Genomic DNA, 22,911 nt, shown 5'->3' on the forward strand with positions numbered 1-22,911 from the left:
AGAAGAGCATTCAGATGAAGAAGTTGAGAACATGGTTGAGCTTGAGCCATAGCATACTTTGAGGGACTTGCTACTTCTAATCTGAACCAACAGTCACTTTGCATTACCTATCCCAAGACAACATGTAATTTTGAGTTGAAAACAAAATCATTCCTTTACTGCCTATCTTTCATGGTTTTGATAAGGACCCACATAAACACATAAAGGAGTTTCATGTTGTGTGTCGTGGTATGAGAGCATATGGAATGAAGGAGTAATTGAACAATCACACAATGCAAGTAGCAAAGGAGTAAAACGTCTGTTTATCACGAATTTTAGTGTCTTAACGCAGATTTTTAGTGAAAGACAACATCAACTAACTATGGAACGAAAGGATGATATGTGGGTCCTTATCAAAACCATGAAAGATAGGCAATAAAGGAATGATTTCGTTTTCAACTCAAAATTACACAATGCAAGTAGCAAAGGAGTAAAACGTCTGTTTATCACGAATTTTAGTGTCTTAACGCAGATTTTTAGTGAAAGACAACATCAACTAACTATGGAACGAAAGGATGATATTAGGCGATATACGTTGCTAGAAGACAAGAGGGTTGGTGTGAATGTCAACTAAAGGACGAAAGGATGTATGCAGTGTTGCGCAACAGTGTTAGAGAATTAATGACACACCAGACTATGTTAAGTCTCATTGACCTTCACCTATAAATACAAGACTATTTCCTTCATTTGAGTGTGTGTTAAAATCCGACGAAAAGGCTAAGTTTCATCCATAACACTTCTTCTCTCTTTTAGGTGAGAGCTTAAATTGAGAGTTGTAAAGAACCCAACCCCTTTCCCCATTAATGTAATAGGCAAAAAGGAAGCCAAAAAACATGAGAGATATTGTGTTCAAAGGCTTGACACATTTTTTCTCTAATCCATTTGCAATTTTTACTTAAGTTGTATTTGTATCATGGACCTATGTCCCAAAGGTCTAAAGTTTTTATTGTAAATGCAATGACTTTACACTTTCATTCTCCCATTTTGTTGTCTTTCATTTCCTAATGTTGCAAGTATTCATGATTGATAAAAAGTGGAATTAGTTCAAAGGGAATCTAGGTGTTTGTATTACATACCACTCTTAGTTAGTGTTATATCCAACACATTGTCCCATTCAAAAGGAGTAAATCGTTTGATGTTGTTACTTGAGAAAGTAATGGCTAAGACCTCATTAATCAAACAACGAATGGATTGTAGCCATACAATCACTTCATTGAACTCCTCCTTAACATGCATATTAGAAATGTGAGTGTTTGTGGCAATTAGGCACCGAAAGGTAGCTCACCTTAAAATATGAGGAATTATAAGTAATTTGATCAAACATATTAGAAATAAGTTATATGCTAATCTCAATTATTTGTGTCTCGAACGACTAACAAGTATGGTGAAAGGCTCCAAAAGAATGCTCGCCCTAATTTTGAGCTTAACAGATGTTTCATGTCCCCTCCATGAATTAATTATCCTTTGGCCCAAGTTATAATATCTAGAACATTCTAACAACTATCTTGTCTAACTCAATTGAGTTCAATAGCATGCATCACACACCATATTCATGTCATCTCTTTCACCTCACACTTAATGTACATAGTAGGATAGTCAATGTTGTGGATATAACAATATTGTACAACTATCGTATGTAACTAAGTTATACATTACAATCAAAGACAAACAAAAGTTTCTTGTGTTTGACATTAGCTTACCTAGAAAACCTCTCTCTTTGCTTACAATTGGACAAGATGGAAGAACACTTATACACAATTGACAAACCTTTAGAACTAAGCAATGTATAAGTGTCTACACCTTTTCTCTTAGCCTAAACGCCAAGTGAAGTCGCATGATTAAATCATTAACGCCATATCTACGATAGTATGATCATGAACGCATACAAACAAACAAGAAAGGGCCTTGGTGAATAAAACCCCCTGCGGAGGCTAAAGCGTTGATTTTTACAATGACTGCTAATGGCCAACAATTTGGGACAAGAGATTGAGTCTCTTTGTCCTCTACATCATCACAAAAGGTAAATGTACTTAGATATGAATTTGCAAAATTGATCACTCTTATGAACACATATATTTATTGCATGAAGACAACAACCTCAAGAGCATGTTGCTGAGATGAACTTGTTGGAATTTGTATCTTAAAACTCGTAGATTGTAAATATAATTCATTGATCATTATTGATTATATTATTAGTTTTTGTCTTAATAACCCAAATCCAATAAACTAACATCCTAAGTTGTTTGATGAGTCTTGAACAGTATATAGAGACATACAATGATCAATGTTCGAGATCAACATAAAGGGTCTATAGTATAGGGATAAGGTTTGGTACTTTATCCTGGTAACACTATGGATACGACTCACTTTGTATTTCATACAAATGCAATGATCCAACTCGTTCATGTAGGTGACGTGAGTGAAAGTATTATATGCAATGAGTTTGCATAAGACCGGACCACGAAATAGTAATCACTAGATGTAACTTCGTTAACTAATTAGGTTTCTATTTCACTAGGATGACCTAAGTAACTTAGTTTTAATCCTGAGTGTATTATGAACTCCTATTCGCAAGAGATTGTCCTTTGATTTGTATGGGTGAGAGTGGTCAAATTGTTGACTTAATATGCTTATCATTTTGGAGACAAGACCGAGTGAGGAGCTGGGAACATAATTACATAAGATGAAATTCACACTTTCCCTATTGTAGGGTAAGTAGATAAGTGTTCCCTTAAATGGTGTCTCTAAGACTTGAACAAAGGGTCATGCCCTCTCTACGACACAAGAGGAGTTTATATTTATTAGTTGGACCATAAATAAGTTGTTCATTAGAGGATAACTGGTATTTAAGTAGAGGTAACTTAGGGGTAAAACGATAAATTGACCTAAGTGGTGTTACAAACACTCGTGAATGACTAACTTATTGTTATTGGTCTATATCCGTGCACACAGAAATATATCTACATTGAGAAGAGTTCAGTTGTGAGTCTTTAGTGAAGTGTACACACAGTTAACGAATATTGATTAATGTGGTTAATGAGTTTAGCCAATTAATATCATATGGTTGTAGCTTCTTATATATAAGTCCATTAGGTCCCCTTCCTAGCTTATATTGGTTGTAATTTGAAATGATCAAATTTACTTTGGGAATTAATATAATGTATGGTGTTATATTATAATATAAAGTTTATATTTTAATTAAACTTATATAAATTTAATTTTAGATATGATTCAAAATTAATTTATGAGAGATAAAATATTTGAATGAGTTCAAATATTAATTTAATGTGAATTGGATTCGTATTAAAATGATTGGTTATTAAAGAAATTTATATTTGAATATGATTCAAATTTGATTCAAGTTAAATATAAGATATTTAATTTAACTATTAATCAATTGGAGAATTAATTAATAGTTTAGTTTAATTTGATTAAATTAAATTAATTTAAAAACTATAAGATATGTGAGAGATATTCATCAAATATGATTTAATTAATTATTAATTGATTTGAAATTTCTATTAATTTAATATTTTTTAAATTAATAGAATCTTATGATTCTCTCGTAATCCCATAAAAGAAGGTGAGTTATATAAATATGTAGAAGAAAAACAATTTTTCTTAATCAATTAAGCTAATGTTTTTGCTCTCTACAAAAATAGTTTCTCTTTAAACATTTTTCCATCTCAATTGTTCTCCGACGGGTGGTGTCCGAATTTGAAGTTTTTTTAGATTAAGAGGTGTCAAACTACGTAAGTTTGACATTCTCTGTATTCTTTTAAATTAAAAGCATACTTAGCCTTTAAGTAATAATAAGAAAATTAGTTTCTATAATATTTTGTCAATGTATTGATATTTTGGGATTTTCAAATTAAATTGAAGAATGGTTCTGTAAAATCTTCCGTTGCCTAGGACTTTTATCCCTTCACCTATTTACTATGCATTTCAATCTCACACATCTTGCACTTTGCTGATATATTAGTGCAATAAGTTGATCTGATCTCCTTAGTTAGGCCTTTTGGTTTGGTTAGGGATGTTCTAGTAAAGGTGAATGACTTTCTTTTTCGTGTTGATTTTTATGTGATTGATGTTAATGTCTCTTCCCTCCTTTTGAGTTATCTATTCTGTTAGAGAGACCCTTCTTAGAGACAATGAAAGTTGTGATTAATGTGGATAAAGGGTCTTTGATAATTCAATAGGAGGGATCTCAACTATTTTGTATGTGCTTTAATGTTTCTTCTACTGATTTTGCATGTTTTAGTTTCTCCATTTTACATAACAATATCCTAGCTAAGTTGGGGGTGGCAGTTGACAACTTAGATATTCACGATGGATATGGTCGATGAAGCCAAGTACGGTTGCGAGCATAACGATCTTAAAAATTTACACTACCTAGAGAGCCACTAGGGTTTTATTACTTTCTTAGTGTAGATTACTTTTTTGTATTTTATTTTTATTTGATCTAATTCTTCCTATCTTATTGTGGAGCCAGACACCCATCCCTTCCTTGTGCCAAAATGGTAGAGAAGTTTTCTATTCCCTTTTGATTTGTCTCTTGCTTTTTTGTTTTTATCACATTGAGAGCAATGTAATATAAGTTGGGGGTGAGGTATATCTTGTGTTCTGGCTAAAGTCCTCGAGCATCTAAGGTCGACTATTGTATGTGCTTTAATTGATTGCTTACTTTGTTGCTTTGTGCTTTTCTATGATTTGCCTATGATACAATCTTAGAGTCATGCATGCATGAGGTAATATATGAAGAAAACAAGTATGTTTTTAGCATATTTTAAAATTTTCTCTTCCATTTCTCATGCACACTTAATTCTTTCACCATCCATTAGGTCTTGTATTCTTAGAGTAGCTTTATTGGATCTATATGTATTGTCACCCCCAAAGGTCTTCCTTACATCAATTTTGTAATTCATATTCATTAGCAACCAACTAATTTTTCCACTTGCCTAAATAAATAAATAACTCTCCTGTGATTAGTTAGGGTTTCTTGATGTTAGGTATGGTATATATGAACCACACTTCTCTTCTATTTCCATTGTATTTGTTAAATTTTTGTAAAATAAATGAAAATGATAATAAAGAAACGAAGTTGGTTTGTTCAATTGCATGTCTTGGTCGAAGTTGCATATCTTACCATTGTTGGAGTATGGAGAAAGCAAATTGAGGCAGGTCCTTTTAAGTCTATTATATATAACGTCGATAAACACATATAATAGTCTATTTTGGTCTATCACAATCCATCATAATCTATTTTGTGATGTTTTGCTATATTTTGTAAATATTTTAATTTATTTTTCTATATTTGAAAATATGTCAAATTATAAGTGATAGACTCTATGACTGTCTATGACTAATAAATTAATATTGATAATCTATAATATATAAAAGTTCCTATATGGAGAATTTTTTTTAGTCCATTTTACTCATTTGATTATAAGTATTTTTACTATTCATTTGATGACAATTTTGTCATTCAACTTCAATGCATGAGTAGTGGATGAATTTTAACTCCCATCTCCATTTCATTAACCACTTCAATATTTGATTAAAAAATATTTATTATCTTAATTAATTTCATGGGTAGTGGAAGAATTTTTATAAGCATTATAATAAATTCAAGGAAGTCTTTTAAAATTCTCTAATCCATATTTTCGACCAATTTATTTAATATAAATGTATGAAATCTCTTGTTTCCTTGAGCAACAAATCATTGTTAAATGGGGAGGGAAGTAGAAGGAGACGAGCAAGATGGGAAGATAAAAATTAATAGTGAATCTAGAAAATTGCATCATCAATTAAGAGGGGAGAAAAATGCAAGAAGACAAGATTTATTTTTCTGGTGTTAGAGATCTATACAAGTATTTTCTTTCATTTCTTTGTAAATATTACTACTTTTCTATTTCTTCGAAACTATTTTTCTTTTTGTTATTTTTTTTAGTTATATAGATGAGTAGAATTAAAAAATTTCTTCCATATTCGTTTCTATTATCTATATCTTCCTTTTAATTTTCTAACTCAAATGAGAAAGTAAAATGGCATAAGACCTTATTTTTTATTATGTCTTTGATCTTAAATTAATCTCTTTTTTATGCTTTTTTTAGATCAACACTCTGAAATTTCTAACATTTTTTTTTTGAGTGTGTTTTTAAATTAGTATTATTTTAGATGATAAAAATTTAATATTTAGACATAAGCACAAAATTAAAGGAGTTTAGAAACTGAATTATGGTGAAGCTAAATTCAAATTAATGATTTTAGTTACACATTTTCAAATTCTTAGCTTAAAAATATTATATGATCTTTATATTATGTATCAACTATGGTCGCCTTATGAATATTTGTTACGAACGTTCAAATTCTAAAATAGTAAAAGAGAATAAATTAACTATTTAATCTCATAAAAACCAAACATTTTATATATACACACATATTTTCTACATCAATTATCCAATAGTAATTGTTATTATGTTTCTATATATTACTTAAGTCTCTTTTTCTTCTTATGCTTCTTTCAATGATCTTCAATAATATAATTTAATTTAAAATTATTTTATAATTTAGAGATATAATATAAATTATTTTAAAAAATAAATTAAATATGATCACATTTTCATACATAACTAAACTTGAAACAAGGAGACTAACTAAAAAAAATAAAAGCTTGTATCCACTCTTTTATAGAAATTAATTTTGCAACATCTCTATCATTAATTATGATTAACAATCAATTATTAATTTTAAATAGAAGTAAAAAATGATGAGATGTAACTCTAAATATGACAAATATAATTATTAGTCAAATGTTACTATAACTTATATTCTTAATTTTATATTTTAAAAGATAACATGTCATCCACGTACAACATAACGTACGTGAAAGAAAACTAGTTTAAACTCTAAAAGTTTATCCAAAATAAATTTTGGTATATGTATAGTTCTTTCGCTTGTGTTACCTTTAACTAATGGTTTGAATTGGATTGATATATTTGTAATTGCCCAAAAATCAGCCACTTTGGAGAAAGAGAATATGGAACACGCATCCAACGACAATTGCTATGAAAAGTCTTTGCTTGAAGGGAAATTAGTGCTCACAAGTTGTGGTTCAATTTAAGTCTGTAGTCATTCCTTGGATCTCGCTGTGTTTGTTGCTTCCAACTTTTTCCACATATGCATCTCCATCACTCTGTCCAAAATATCTTCAATCATCTTCCTTATCAAGACTTTGTACAAAAAAAACTTGACTTCCATTCCCAACTGTTGAGTCAAGCAAATTCCCACATTACAAGAACACACAATGGCATAGATCAAAATTAACAGCCATGGATAATAACATTTTGGTCTACATTTTCTTCTTTCTGATCTCTCTCCTTTTGGGCCTCAAACTTTTGCTACACCATGGCAAAAACCTTCCACCAACCCCACTCTTTTCCCTTCCATTAATAGGCCATCTCCATCTCCTCAAACACCCTATCCACCAAACCCTTCACAGCCTCTCAAAAAAGTATGGCCATGTCTTTTCTCTCCGATTCGGCTCCCATCTCGTTGTAGTTATATCATCTCCTTCCGCTGTTCGTGAATGCTTCACAAAAAACGACATCATTCTCGCAAATCGACCATTCTTAAACACCGGAAAGCACCTATCATACAACTTCACGGTACTTGCCGTCGCCCCATATGGAGAGCTTTGGCGTCGCCTTCGCCGCATTAGTACTTGTGAGATTTTCTCCACAAGTAAACTCAATTCATTCTCATGTATAAGACAAGATGAAGTGAAGCGATTGTTGCATAAATTGTGTAATCGCAATTCGGTCGAAGAATTACTATTGTTTTCAGCTGTGGAACTGGAGCCAATATTGTTGGATTTTACATCTAATATTGTCATGAGGATGGTTGGGGGAAAAAGGTATTTCGGAGATGATGTGTTGGATGAAGGACAAGCTGAGAAATTTAGAGATGTTGTGAAGAGAGTGATGTTGTATGCTGGGGCAACTAATCCAGGAGATTTTATACCATTATGGAATTGGATTGATCCAACTGGTCTGGAGAAGAAGATCATGAAAGTTGGGGAAGAAGCTGATGAAATATTTCAAGGTTTGATTGATGAGATTAGGAATGAAGAAGAAGATGGGAACACTATGATTCATCATTTACTTCACTTGCAGAATACTCAACCAGAATACTTCAGTGACCAAATCATCAAAGGCCTCATACATGTATGTTAACTCTTTTTGCTTTTTTTTTTTACCTATTTAATGTTTGATTAACTTTTAAAGTGTTGGATTTTGAAAAAGGAATGTAATTTCGATTTTTTATTGTTTGATAACTATTTAGAAATTGAGTTTGAGAAATCAATTAGTTTGAGGGAACCTTGAAAATGTATGTTTTCTGTGTTCAATTGGAATTTCCTTCTATTCATGGGATATTGAAATGAACCAAAACAATTCACGGTATAATTTATATTATAGTTTAAACAATGTTTATCAAAATAATTTAAATAAAATAAAATAAAATATATTTTTTTCTCTAGTCAATCAAAACATATCATATCCTAAGGTGTTGAATTTTTGCAGGTTATATTTTTAGCAGGAATTGATACAATATCTGTGACATTAGAATGGGGACTCTCGCACTTGCTCAACAATCCAAAGGTAATAAAGAAAGCGAGACTTGAGATAGAACATATTGTTGGACAAGAACGTCTAGTCAACGAAGATGATTTATCAAGTTTGAGTTATTTGCAAGGAATAATCTTAGAAACTTTGCGACTAACCCCAGCAGCCCCTCTACTTGTGCCTCACTGTGCATCCGAAGATTGCCAAATCGAAGGGTATGACATACCACGGGGCACGATCATATTTGTTAACGCTTGGGCAATACATAGAGATTCAAGTCTATGGGAAGATGTCACTAGTTTTAAGCCAGAAAGGCATGAAAATGCAATAGAATTGTCTGATTCATACAAACTATTACCATTTGGGTTGGGGAGGAGGGCATGCCCTGGTGTAGGAATGGCTCAACGTGTGCTTGGCTTGACATTGGCATCATTAATTCAATGCTTTGATTGGGAAAGAATGGATAGCTCATTAGTTGACATGACTGAAGGCCAAGGAATCACTATGCCAAAAGCTCAACCCTTGGTAGCCAAGTGTAAACCACGCCCTATTATGAGAGCTCATCTTTCATAGTGAAGTTTTTCACCCCATTTAAATATTAGTCCAACCATCTCTAAAGGGAAGAGATTAAAATTAAAGGTTGTTATCATAATTATCATTCTTGAGAATGTTTTGCTATTAATTTATGGTAAGCATCTTGTATGTAACATTTCTAAATTAAGTTATAAAAATCATTATCATGAGTGCATACATGTATATTACAATTATTGTGAATTTAACCCTTAGCTCACTACTTAGGAAGACTTTATATATATAATTGGGTTTGACAGTTTACATACTAATCAAACACCTGCATTAAGGAAGATAATCGAGCTAAGTCGATTAAAACCCAGATAGACTAAGTTACATATATGTTTATGCTTTTGTGGGTAGTCTTACTCTTCACTCCAAGTTTTGGACTTCAAGCTTCCACTAATGGAGATGGTCATTTCTAGATATTAAAAAAAAAAATACTGTAGACATAATGAGTAAATGTATAAGTGTTTTATATATTTCAATTCTGTTTTTAGTCTCCATGTTTATTTTTTTGGCTTGTTTGGCTATTGAGAGTGAAAAATGTTTAGGAGAATTTTGTTTGTGAGTATATTTGTGATTAGACTCTAAGGTGATGCCCATTTGCAACTAATTTTTTTTTTTTTTCACTCTTGGTGTCGAAAAGGGTTAACGGTGTCAAAGATTGAAAATGGAGTTTACACTGTTCGCCACATGGCATTAGGTGCAATATTTCAGTCTTTTATAACAACCGAATCTTGAGAGATTTAGTCTTCCCAAAAGACTAAATTGAGTAAGACAAAAACTCCACTATTTTTTGTAAATAACTTTCAATCTACTCATTTTTTTTTAGAGTACTTTTCAAAACTACTTTATTCCTCCTCCTAACAAGTCTATCACCCATGTTTATCCAACCAAGCAATACTTACTAATTAAAGAACCTGACTGAAAGTTGATCCTCTAAGATCACATCCAAACATACTCCTTCAAAAAGGAGAGATCCAACGAATAAATTTTAGAACTTTAAAATGTTGAAATTTAAACGTGAAATAATTTCATTCTTTTCATTTATTAGGTGTTAGTAGGTAGAAACGTTACAAATTTTGTTTGTATTTGAGATGTGTTTTAAAGTTTTTCCTCTTGTTTGTTTTCATATTTGACACTTCCAAATATGGCATACACCACACCAAATGACACTTACTGTCAAAGAAAGAAAATGAGGTTAACACAATTTTTAATTAAATCACTCCTCATCCCTATAGATATGCATAAACAAGTTGATGTTCGAAGGTAAATTTAATCACAAAAAAGGTGAAAGTTGTCGGATGTTGCTTGACTCATATTGAAATGTTCAAACACCTTCTCTAAGTGTATTGCTCTTGTGACATGTATAACTTCTTGAATGCTCTGTCACAAACTTTTTTATTTCAAGGAATTTCTTCGTTGACCCCAAATCCTTCATGACAAATTATTTGCTCAATTGTTTTTTCAAACTATTAATTGTCGAAACATTCCGGTCAATAATCAAAATGTCATCAATACATAAAGCAATAATGTAACAAAATCATGATTATGAAATTTCTAGAAAAAAACACAATGATCAGGAGTAGTCTTTTGTAGTTTTACTCCCCATAACTGGCTTAAACTTCTTGTACCACAGCCTCGATGCCTGTTTCAACCGATAAAAACTTTTCTTTAGGGTATACATCAAATGCTCTTTTCCTTTCTACTCAAAACCCTCTTACTGTTGCATATAGATTTCTTTATCTTTAACACCCATCTACTCAACCTCTATAAGTCAAGACTAGCTGTAAAACCCAGAACTACGTGTATGAAAGAGATCTTGACTACACTAAAGCAAAAATTTCATCAAAGTCGACACATTTCTTCTGATTGTACCATTTAACAACCAATCTCTCTTTGTAACACTACTTTGAGGCATGTTCTTCTTGTTTCACTTTTAAATCCATTTATTTTTCATTGCAGTTTTTCCTTTGGGCAGCTTCATAAGCTCAAAAGTGTGGTTTGTATGTAAAGACTCCATCTCATTTTTCATTGCATCATTCCACTCTCTTTTGTATTCATCTTCTATGGCCTCTTCATAACTCTCAGGTACTCTCCCGTCAATTAATAACAAATACTTATTAGTTGAATATCTTGATAACAGATATTGATCTTTGATAGATCTTTTGAGGAAAAACATCTATAGGAACTACTGTTTTTGACAACTGTTCTTGAACATTATTCTTTGCCTCAACCTGCTCGAAACTCTCATATGTATAAACAAACTATTCATTTTGAACTTCATCTTCTATCTGTGTAGAAGGTTATATCAAAGAAATTGAACTTAAGTCAATCAGATCATGTATGTGCTCGTACTCTATTTTATATGTCTTCTTAATGTCTACTATTATTTGGTTTTCTATGAACACCAACATCTCGACTTCTTATGAGTTTTTAATTCTGAACTGGATCATATAGTCTATAGCTGAATTCATCATTGACTATGAACACACAATGTCTAGTCTTTGCATTAAGCTTCAATCTCTCATCTTTAGGAACATGAGCGAAAGCTTTAATTACAACAAAAGACGTGCAAGTGATCGTAAGATATATTTGTATCTTACGCCATATTTTGTTGGAACTTCTAATCCCAAAAGAACACATGGTTTGAAATTCAAAAAATGTACAATAATTACAACATGTACAAGACGTACAGTTTTTGCAATCATTTTAGTGTGAAGTATTGAATACAATTTAATTATATTGCAAAAACTGTGACTCTGAAAGTAAGCATTTGATCACCCTCTCAACTAGTGTATGTTCAATCTTTCGACTACCTCATTTAACTGAGGAGTCTTAGGAGGTGTCTTTTGTTGTTGAATACCATGATTTCTACTATAATCATCAAAAGGCCACAATACTCACCTCCAATATCAGTTCTAACACAGATAAGTCTTCCTAGTCACAACTAGAGGAATACACAATAGACTTCTCAAGATTAATAATACTAGCAACAAATGACAGCAATAGTGAATAAATAATTAGAAAACCCTACCATCCAAAATAGAAGACCCTAGCTCGTGCCAAGAACACATGATAAAATATTCAACTTGATTGAAAAACAAATGGATCCTCAAATGGCTAACAAACACTACTAGTCAGATGGTAAATATCTCTCTTAGAAAACTCACTTACTGCATGTTGTATCCTTTTTAATTTTCTCTTAGCTTGCGTGCATTCACTCATATAATTGGCGGTTGCAAATGTTTTGTATTTAATAACGAAAACCTAAAGCCTAAGTGGGCTTTAATGAGCTTTAACTAAAAAAAGTGAAATAAATCCAACAAATCTTCCTCTATTTCACTATGTGGAGGAACATGTCATTCTCGTGGTGAAACGACAAAACTCAAACTTCTTTCCTAATAGATTCTTCGTCAACATATCATATCCATTATGATCAATATATATCTTCTCAAGTTCAAACAATTCATCATTTAAAGCATCTCTCAACCAATGATACCTCACACATATCGTTGTTGTTTGAAGCCAAGCTCCTGTATAAAGTGCTTCATCTGCAAAATCTCTTTACAAGCCTCTGTTGTTGCAATATATTATGTTTCAGTTGTAGAAAGTGCAACACACTTCTGCAACCTTGACTACCAAGGCCCTAACCACTTGTAAATGTCATCAACCAAATGTAGACTTTCTATATTGTCTAAATCTCTTGCCATATTTGAATCAGTGTACCCAGTAAGTTTTACTTTCCACCCTTAAATGTGAGCTTCAAAGAAAGTACCTCTCAAATATCTCATGATGCACTTGTTTGCCTCCCAATGTTGTTTTCCTAAGAGTGTATTGAACATAAAAACGACAAACAACACCAACAACGTGAGCAATATCAAGTCTCGTACATACCATGACATAAATTAATCAAGCTCCCAACTGCTGAAGCATATGGGATGTGTGTCTTAGGATGATAGAAGAAAATAAAGATGGAAAAAAAAAAAAAGAGCCATTAATATATCAACAAAATCTGTTAAATAACATTCAACCAACTTCAAGTGAATATATTTATCTAAACAAATCATAAATATAGTCACAAAGACTTTTCGGCCCTCGACAATATGGTCAAATCTTTGAAGTGATTTTTAACCAAATACACATTATAGAATCACAATTTTAGTCACAAAGATAACTCTCCTAAAATTTTTCACCATCGACAACATTAGAAAATCTTTGACAGTGATTGCTGATAGAAACTTGGTTGAAAAATCTGTCAAAATCTATCAAAGATAAAGTTGAAAAAAATTTTAGAGTTTCTTTGTGACTATATTTTTTAATGTCGATTCATGGACCGTATAAAAGGGCCATTGAGGCTTTCAGCTGCCTCTATTGATTTTTAATGTTAACTTTTCTTGTTGTTAGTTGTCTCATCACACCGATTGATATATACTTCAAGTTTGCTCGCTTATTTATTGTGTACATCGTAAGGAAGTTCACTAACGGTAAACAGTTTCTATTAATTATGTCTTTGTTGACTACTTTATGCACATAATATTCTCTAGGCACGTTGTTGATTCTTATTGTATGACTATCCTACAGTTATGTCAGCCAATAAAGTGTTTCATTTTTATATTGTTAGTTTAATGAGTTATTAACTTTGCTTATGTTTTTTTTCTTCTTATAATTAAACGATAATAAGCTGGAAATACGAGTATAGCGCCAAAATGTGAAAAGTCCGCACATAGAAGGACTTGTTAAAAAATTGTAATGGTGTCAATTTTGTTTTTTGTTTTTACTTCAATTGCTGGTTTTTCATTTTCCTATTTTATGTCGGATAATTCATTTCATTTTGTTTAGTTGGCCGACGACATTGAAGAATGCATTAGTAAAGGTGTTTGACTATAATGTCGGTCGAAAATCGACATATAAGATGACTGACATCATATATCAATAATAACATTTATATAGATGTCGGTCACCCGTCAGACATTGAACAATCGATCTAAACGATAGTTTACCAACATCTAAACAGTTGTGTACTAATATCTAAAAGATATTGGTACAAGATTGTATACCAAGATCGTTAAATTTTGGTACATTGTTTAGATTTGGTACATTATCATTTAGATTTCATACAAGATCTTTTATATTTGATACAAGATCGTTTAGATTTAGTATAAGATCTTTTAGATTTGGTACATGATCGTTTATATCTTATACTAAATCTAAACGATCTTGTACCAATACCAAAATTGTGTATCAAAATCATGTACCAATATCAAGATTGTGTATCAAGATCATTTTAGGATCGTTTAGATGTTTGGATATTGGTCCACTTATATACCAATATCTAAACGATCAGTTATTTATCACATATAGACAAATAACGGATAGATTCAAACGATCGTTTACCAAGATTTGAATGATCGTGTATGAATATCAAAACGATCTTTTAGACTATATTATACGTATAAATTAGAAGTTTTTTGCTCATGTATGACCAAAATCATAAAATATTTTTGTTATTTCACGTTGTGGGATTGTGAGCTTTTTTTTCTTTTTCAAAATTGTTTTATAAGGTGTAAATATTTTCGTGGTTTGTTATATTTTTGAAAACTCAAAATAAAATTATCAATAATAAAGAAGTTTTTTAAAAAATATAATAAAAACGTAAAATATTTACACTATTTAGAACAATTTTGAGAAGAGAAAAAACCTACCAACCCACCATGAAAAATACCAAAAATGAATAATTGACACCTAGTTTGCATAATATATTTGGTATACGATAGTTTAGATTTGGTTAATCATTTAGATTTTGCTATCCAAATTTAAACCATTTTTTTTATTTATTAGATTGTTTGTATTTAGATTTTGGTTTTGATATGAGAGCTAAAATAATAAACATATTTTTCCTACTTGGAAGTTTACGACAAATTATAAACAATCAAAATCTAAGGTTGAACATCATCTCATATTATATTATTATAAGATTCTTCATTTCAATTGTGTAAATCAATTCAAACTCGGGTGCCCCAAAATTCTGCGTTCACACACAGTAATTGATTATTTAATTTCTCCGGAAAAGAGTGTCCTTTTAGCTTCCCATTTATATAAACATCACCAAAGAAAAAAGCAAAAACATCAAACCATTATGGATGTTCTCATCCTTTCCATTTCTCTTTCACTATTCTCTCTCCTTCTTGCCTTCAACTTTCTTCTTCGACCTCATCGCCAAAACCTTCCTCCAACCCCATTTTTCTGTCTTCCAGTCATTGGTCATCTCCATCTCATCAAACATCCTCTCCATAGAATCCTTCACAACCTCTCCAAAAGCTACGGACATGTCTTCTCTCTTCGATTTGGTTCACGACTCGTAGTAATCATATCGTCCCCTTCCGTCGTCCAAGAATGTTTCACAAAGAACGATATCATTCTCGCAAACCGACCCTTATTAGACACAGGAAAACACTTAGCATATAACCACACCACCATGGCTGTTGCCCCATATGGCGAACACTGGCGAAACCTACGTAGAATCGGTGCGCTCGAGTTATTCTCAACGAGTCGAATAAATCTATTCTCGAGAATGCGAGAGGAAGAAGTTAAAGCGTTGATGGTAAGATTATGCGGGAGTTCGTCGTTGGAAGGGTTCCGGGCAGTGGAGATGGAGAGTATGTTGTTAGATCTGATGTATAATGTTATTATGGGAATGATGGGTGGGAAGAAGGGTTGTGAAGAGGATGAGGGAAAATCTAAGGAATTTAGAGAGATGGTGACGAAGATTATGGCTGTGGGAGGGGCGTCGAATCCGGGAGATTTTATAGCTATTTGGAATTGGATTGATCCGAGCGGGTTGAAGAAGAAGATATTGAAGCTTGGACAAACAATGGATGTTCTTCTTCAAGAATTAGTTGATGGGATGAGAAATGAGAGTGGTGAAGGGAATACTATGATTCATCGTTTACTTCAGTTGCAGAAAATTGAACCGGAGAATCATAGTGATCAAATTATCAAAGGCTTAATACAAGTATGTATCTCACTTCATTTACCATTTCCTGCTTTTCTTTTTTTCTTCTGCCATTTTCAAAGTGATAAGTTTTAGTTTGTGTTGTATTTTCTTGACTTTTTTTTTATAAAAAAATTCCATTAATTAAAAAGTTTGAAAAGTCAAAGTAATACAAATTCCATCAATCATTTCTTATCTTTTGTTTTCATTATTTAATACATTGTAAAGGGAGTGGAAACTAATTTGTTGAATAAAGAAATAAAATGAGAGAGAGGTAAAAATGCTTAAAAAATAGGAATGTTTAATATAATAAAATGAAGTAAACAAATAATATGAATTTTTTATATATATATTTGGAATCGATACATCTGTTAGCGTATCATATGTCTATATGAGTCTATATATCGGATCTATATCATATATAAAAGAAAATTTTCTATTCTAAATATTTAACTAATTTTTTTCATTTAAAATCTTTCACGAGCATGTATGCACGAACTATTTTTAAAAGCAATAAAATAAATTAAAATATTTACAAGTTAGAGTACAATTTTGGATTTTATCAATGATGGTCACTAATAGATTTCTGTTACAGTTTATCAATGTCACTCATAAAAATATATCAGTAACTATCAATGTTTATTATTGATAAAAATCTGAAAATTTTGTTTTTTACCATTAAATATTTTATCAAATTTACTATTTTTGACAATTTTCTTAGCGCATTATAATGGGTAGTAATTTTAAGAATAATAATTAAGTATATAATAATATTTTTAAAATACTGCTATAAATTTAATTTTTTGGAACGTTTGAAAAAAAAATTAAGTAAAAAAATTATGATAATAAGACTCATGTTACTACGTTCTCTAAATTGCAAAAGTAGATAGTACTTTAATAGTACTTTAATAGTCCTTAATAGCCCTCTTGATATATCTAATTATTTATCATATTTGTCGCAATATGCAAAAAAAAATGTACTATAGACTATTTTTTAAAAAAAACATTATCATATGATATAATTTTTTCCTAATTTTTTAAATCTAATTACTATATTTGCAAACAATCCCTATATATTAAAATAAAACTTATCTTGGGAACGATTGCATAAATAAACTATAATTTGAGCAATAGAACCGATTTTTTTTCTTCTTTTTTCTTTATTAGAAAGAAGAGTCATGCATAGATTTTCTCCATTTTTCTTATATTTTCAACTTTAATCTATTTTGTAAATAAGAAATGTCTTAGAACAAAAAGTTAATTCTTGATAATCTCAATGCTTGTTAATCATAGTCATAGTTTGATAAACAGTTAAACATCATCAAAATTTGTTATGTTGCTTTAATTTAAGTTTGATAATTTGTTATGTTGCTTTAATTTAAGTTTGATATTTTGTCATAGAAAGTCATATTTTTTACTTGTTCAACTGGCAGATCATATTAATAGCAGGAATCGACACAGCAGCTGTAACTTTAGAATGGGCGCTCTCTCATCTACTAAACAATCCAGATGTGTTAGAAAAAGCAAAAATTGAGATAGACAATGTTGTTGGACAAAAGCGTCTAGTTAATGAAGCTGATTTGCCAAGTTTGACCTATCTACAAGGAATAATTTTTGAGACTCTTCGATTAAGTCCAGCAGCTCCTTTGCTTGTTCCACATTGCTCTTCTGAAGATTGTAAAATTGGAGGCTACGATGTACCTCGTGACACAATTGTAATAATTAATGCTTGGGCTATTCATAGAGACCCCAACCTATGGGAAGATGCCACTAGTTTTAAGCCTGAAAGACATACGAACCCTATTGGAGTCGAGTCATATAAATTCTTACCATTTGGATTGGGAAGGAGAGCTTGCCCTGGTATAGGAATAGCCCAAAGGATGACTAACTTAACTTTGGCAACAATGATTCAATGCTTTGAGTGGAAAAGAGAGGGCTCTTCATTGGTTGACATGAGTGAAGGTGAAGGACTTACTATGCCCAAAGCTCAACCATTGATAGCCAAATGCAAACCACGTCCAATCATGAAGGCTATGTTTAGTGATGAAAGAGAGTTTGATCAAAATATATCTCAAAATGGAATGTAAGTGTGAATCAACATTTTCAAAGACTTCGTACTTGATATTATTGCTCTATATAATTTACTATAAATTTAATTTGTATAAATAGGATTACCTCAAATTTTGTAATGGGTTATTTTGCAAATTGTTGGAATATAAATAATTAAAAGGACTACATCTTTTTTATAGATGTAAATGCATAATTTCACTTAATTATTTTATTTCCTATTGGATGAATATATGTTCTTAAGTTCTCCGGTTTATATCTCTTGGGCTGTTGTTGTGATTGTTTCAAAATATATGTTTCAGAGTAACCTTGTCTCAGTAGATGTCATGATTGTTGCAGTTCGACTTGCAAAATATATATATTCCTTTCCTTATATTAATTCGCTTGGATGTTTTCCTTTCCTCGTTCTTTGTCAATTTATTTTGAGGACATTTTCTCTTTAGCTCCATTCTGTAACTCAAGCCCAAGAGGCTTTCTTTTGCTAGGCGTTGCCACACATGTTGTTTTGCTTGTTCTTCCAACAAAAGCTTTATGGAATATTGTTTTTGTACCTGACAACTTTCTTTGAGTGTGATGACAAATCTTGTGAGTAGTTTATGTGGAGAGTGCATTGACAACAAAATATACTACACTAGAGACTAAAGTTGGTTCAAGAGAGAAGGATTTCTCAAACACTTAGGGGAGCCTAAGATTCTTGAGTGAAGGGAGTTTGCAAGTAAAAAAAGAAAAGATACAGTTAGAATATCTATGGGCTTAGAATTTTGTTGATGGGTCTACATTTTCTTGATGAACAAAGACCAAAAAAAAGATAATGGACAAGGTCATAAAGAAAAAAAAATGATATCCCCATTAAGAAAAAACTATTTCCAATGATATTCATCAAAGTTAACGGGCTTAGAAAACACTCACTAACAGGTTTAGAAAACACGATATTCATTAATAATATTCTTAAATATTTACTATTTTTTCTAACCATTACTTTTTATTCATCAATAATACAATGTTACTTTTTTAAAAGTTAACTCTTGTAATTATAATTAGATTGAAATAAGTGACTTTATCAAAATTAAATTAGTTATTGTATTCAACTTTAATGAATTGAATTGAAAGTTCATAATTTTAGGGTTTTTAAAATTTGTAGAAGTTATAGAAGCAGGCCAACATGAGTTTAACTCAACTGACAACTGTATGTACCTATGGACAAGAACGACTGTAGATGAACGTTGCTTCTTTGTATTCTTTCTTCGTTGTGTGTTCTGTATTTTGTGAACACAGAACAACAAATAGAGTTAGAAATTGCCCACACAGTTCAAAAATGTCGGCCAATAAACCTTTTCTTGACATCATAAAGTGAAACGTCTGCATTAGTTTAAACCAAGATCGACATTTCACTAATGGTGTCAGAAAAAGATTATTAATCCATAAAATTTATTACTAACCTTCCTAAAATTTATTACTAACCTTCCCCGACGCAATCAAAGTGTACGTCGACATTAGTTTATACTACTGTTGACGTTTGTACAGTGACGTCAAGGAAAGGTTAACATTTAAATATTCCTCAATGTCATCCTCCAATGCGTTGAGGAAAGCGCGACAGTTACATATTTATTTCAACTTTCCCCGACATTTTTGTCCCCAATATCGAGGAGGGTTTAAGAACAAAATTAATATTTTACTTTTCCCTGACGTGTGTCGGGGAAAAGGTAGATGATAAATTTTAAACAATGAAAGGGACGGATCAAGCCTGACATTTTGAATTGTGACATCGAGCTTGATCCCCTCTAAGCTGACGCCACATTGCATGCATTGGTATTGGTCCTTTGCATCGATGTTTTGGTTCCCAATGTCCTGTCGCGACATCGAAAATTTCCTAGTTTCTTGTAGTGAAAGTTTTTCAAAAATTCATTTTGATTAATTTTTGAAGGTTTGTGGCGGTTGTCGAAGTTCGTGGCCAAAAGTTAACCAACGGAGTTGTTAGAAATGACACTCAATGGATGATCGAAAATGGTCACCAGAGATGGTGTTCAGAGTTAAATAGTTCAATTGATTAAAAACTTAAATTCTTGCTTATGTGTTGTTTAAAGTTGAGCATGTTGTAAATCATTGTTGGACTTCAAAACAGGTACAATATAATTATATGGGTATTTCAAATTGTACAATTTTTCATTTAAAAGAAAAAATCTTGACATGCAAAATGTGTCAAGAATTAACTCAGTTGTCAAATTTTAAGCATCAAGAAAAGCTTCCATTTGACAGATAATAGGTGTCAAGATTAATTATTCTTAATGAATAATACATGTCAAGAACAAAAAAATTTTTGACAAGTAAAACATGTCAACTAATCTCATATTCTTAACGTTTATAAACTGGCAAGCATACATTTACTTAGGTTTAAAAACTTTTTTAGAAAAAACTCTTATTTTTAACGTTAAATTACTTTACGAATTGAAAAACGAAGTAAATAAATACTTAACCGGTAAAAAGCTAAACAAATTTCTACGGTACCGAAAAAGAATTAAAAGACTTGCTGATTTTGAATTGTTTAGAATTAAAAGCTAAACAAACTTTGGGTATGGTTGATTTCATAACACCTCACATACTCATACTCAATCTTGTCTGTTTTGAATGCATTATGCATGACAAAAACCAATGAGATAAACTTAACAATCTCAAACCCAAAGATAACTTAAGTTTTAGAGCTACCTAACTATAAACAAGTGTTATGATTAGAGGTTAACATGGATGTATGTAGAAAAAAACGTATTTCTTAAGATATTAGTAATTGAAAATGAAATTATATATATATGTTAATTTCTATCCGTTATAGCTTTTATTAACAATAACATTTGTTTACCTAAAATAATGCTGCATAAATAGAAAATATTAATCCAAACATATAACATATGTTAACTTAATAAGTGTTAAAATGACTTTACACCTAACTCTTTAATTCTTATAAGAAATGAAAAGTACTTTAGTTATAGTGACGAAATGAAGTTGGTAAAATATTATTAGGACTATTTTCATTCATTGTAGTTGGTAGGTGCCACCAAAGAAGGCACATCTTTACCATAAGAAGTGTGGCTATTTTGAAGGTGCAACTATATATTATGAAGATTGAAGTGTAACCCTTTAAGAATGAGGCCTTTTTTTCTCAAATATATTTGATTTCATCCAATTTTTAAATTGAGAAATTATGGCAAAAGTGTTGAAATAAATAAAATCATGTTGGTTTCGATTTGGTTTGTGATATTTTAGTTCGTTTTAATTCCAAAACTTCCCTCTAATTGAAAATCACGTTTAACACCGTATGCACGATTATTCCACATAACCCACACTCTTTGAATGAATCTGTACCCAATTTGTTTCTTTCTTCTTTCTTCTTTTTCGTTTTTTTGCAAGAACAGAACATTCAGGACTAAATTCGTATAACAAAATAAGAAAAAGTCAATTAAATTCCATTACTTTTTTTTTTTTTGTAAATTTCATATATGTTCTCGTTGGTTGTGTACTTTTTCACTTCTTTTATTCTTTGTGATATATTCATCTCCTCTTTTACATTTTCTTTTTTCGGCATTTTGAGTATAAGATCCGGTTGTTGAAATCTCCTATTCCATTTTCATTATGTTAGGCAAGATGGTTTGAAACTATTTCACGATTGTTTATTTCAATATTCCTTTTCATCTTTTTCATTTTCGAAAATATCAAAATCGTTTAAATATCATTTGAAGTTTTTTCGCTATTGTTTATATTTCACTATTGAGATCGCAATGTGTTTGTTTACGATAAGAATTCTAAATTTCATTTTTATTTTAATTGTTTAGAATATTAGAATATTTTGGTAAGAATTCTATATTTCATTATCAAGACCATTTCATTTTTGGTAAGAATTCTAAATTGTTCATAAGTTTAGTAACAAATTTTAACATAGAACTATGTACCGTTGCAATTCTAGACGAGTGTATACCAAAATGTAAACGATATCGTGTATATTGTATTATACAATCGTTAGATTTGATGCTTTTCATGATCATTTACATTGGACTACACGATCATTATCATGATCAACGCGATCGTTTAAAGTATACTATTTCACTACACGATCGTCTATCCTTACATTGTTATTATGATTATGAATTTTTACTTTTTCTTCTCACTACAAGAAAAAAATGGTTTTCCGACGCATAAAACGGACGCTGAGAAAAGTGACGTCAGGAGAAAAAGCTTCTCCCGACGTCGTAGAAGCCAACATTAGGAAAGCCAGGCAATACCGACGCCATGTACGACGACGTCGGCATAAGGTAAAATAATTAAAAATAATTCACTTATGCCGACGCTATGCATGGTGACGTCGGCATGAGTTTTACAACGGCAGACGCGACATCGACATAAGGAAAATGATAAAAATAATTAAAACTTCTTGCGACTCCATGCATAATGGCATCAAGGTTTGTGAGGAAACTCCTGACGCTTGTTGGAATGCATCACGAGTTTCTGTTTGAAAACCAATTTTTGGATCTGTTTTACATATATGAAAGCTAGTCGAAAAACAAGAGAGATAGAGATTTCAGGCTTCTGAAAGAGGAAGAAGATTTTTATCGTCGTCCATCGTCT

At 31.3% G+C, this 22,911-nt stretch overlaps 2 protein-coding genes across 2 annotated transcripts; both read left to right on the top strand.

The window, feature by feature from the left end:
• The first annotated feature begins 7,189 nt into the window (after nucleotides 1-7,189).
• LOC105434396 (cytochrome P450 81Q32) lies at nucleotides 7,190-9,424 on the top strand. The gene is made up of 2 exons (XM_011651728.2): nucleotides 7,190-8,264; nucleotides 8,622-9,424. The coding sequence occupies exons 1-2, from the start codon at nucleotides 7,371-7,373 to the stop codon at nucleotides 9,234-9,236; spliced, it is 1,509 nt and encodes a 502-aa protein (XP_011650030.1). The 5' UTR covers nucleotides 7,190-7,370; the 3' UTR covers nucleotides 9,237-9,424.
• Nucleotides 9,425-12,899: 3,475 nt separating this feature from the next.
• LOC101204413 (cytochrome P450 81Q32) lies at nucleotides 12,900-18,553 on the top strand. The gene is made up of 3 exons (XM_011651729.2): nucleotides 12,900-12,968; nucleotides 15,310-16,251; nucleotides 17,664-18,553. Exons 1-3 carry the CDS (start codon nucleotides 12,900-12,902, stop codon nucleotides 18,315-18,317), a joined length of 1,665 nt encoding a protein of 554 aa, XP_011650031.2. The 3' UTR covers nucleotides 18,318-18,553.
• The last annotated feature ends 4,358 nt before the right edge of the window (nucleotides 18,554-22,911 follow it).

The sequence above is a fragment of the Cucumis sativus genome, chromosome 2 (genome assembly GCF_000004075.3).
Source record: "Cucumis sativus cultivar 9930 chromosome 2, Cucumber_9930_V3, whole genome shotgun sequence".
Taxonomy (NCBI): Eukaryota; Viridiplantae; Streptophyta; class Magnoliopsida; order Cucurbitales; family Cucurbitaceae; genus Cucumis; species Cucumis sativus.

What these genes read in the sequence shown, in the direction of transcription:
- LOC105434396 (XM_011651728.2), top strand. Translation starts at nt 7,371, where the DNA reads ATGGATAATAACATTTTGGTCTACATTTTCTTCTTTCTGATCTCTCTC. An exon ending in TCATCAAAGGCCTCATACAT is followed by an intron (nt 8,265 to 8,621) that starts GTATGTTAACTC and finishes GAATTTTTGCAG; the next exon opens with GTTATATTTTTAGCAGGAAT.
- LOC101204413 (XM_011651729.2), top strand. Translation starts at nt 12,900, where the DNA reads ATGTCATCAACCAAATGTAGACTTTCTATATTGTCTAAATCTCTTGCC. An exon ending in TATTTGAATCAGTGTACCCA is followed by an intron (nt 12,969 to 15,309) that starts GTAAGTTTTACT and finishes TCTCCGGAAAAG; the next exon opens with AGTGTCCTTTTAGCTTCCCA. An exon ending in TTATCAAAGGCTTAATACAA is followed by an intron (nt 16,252 to 17,663) that starts GTATGTATCTCA and finishes TTCAACTGGCAG; the next exon opens with ATCATATTAATAGCAGGAAT.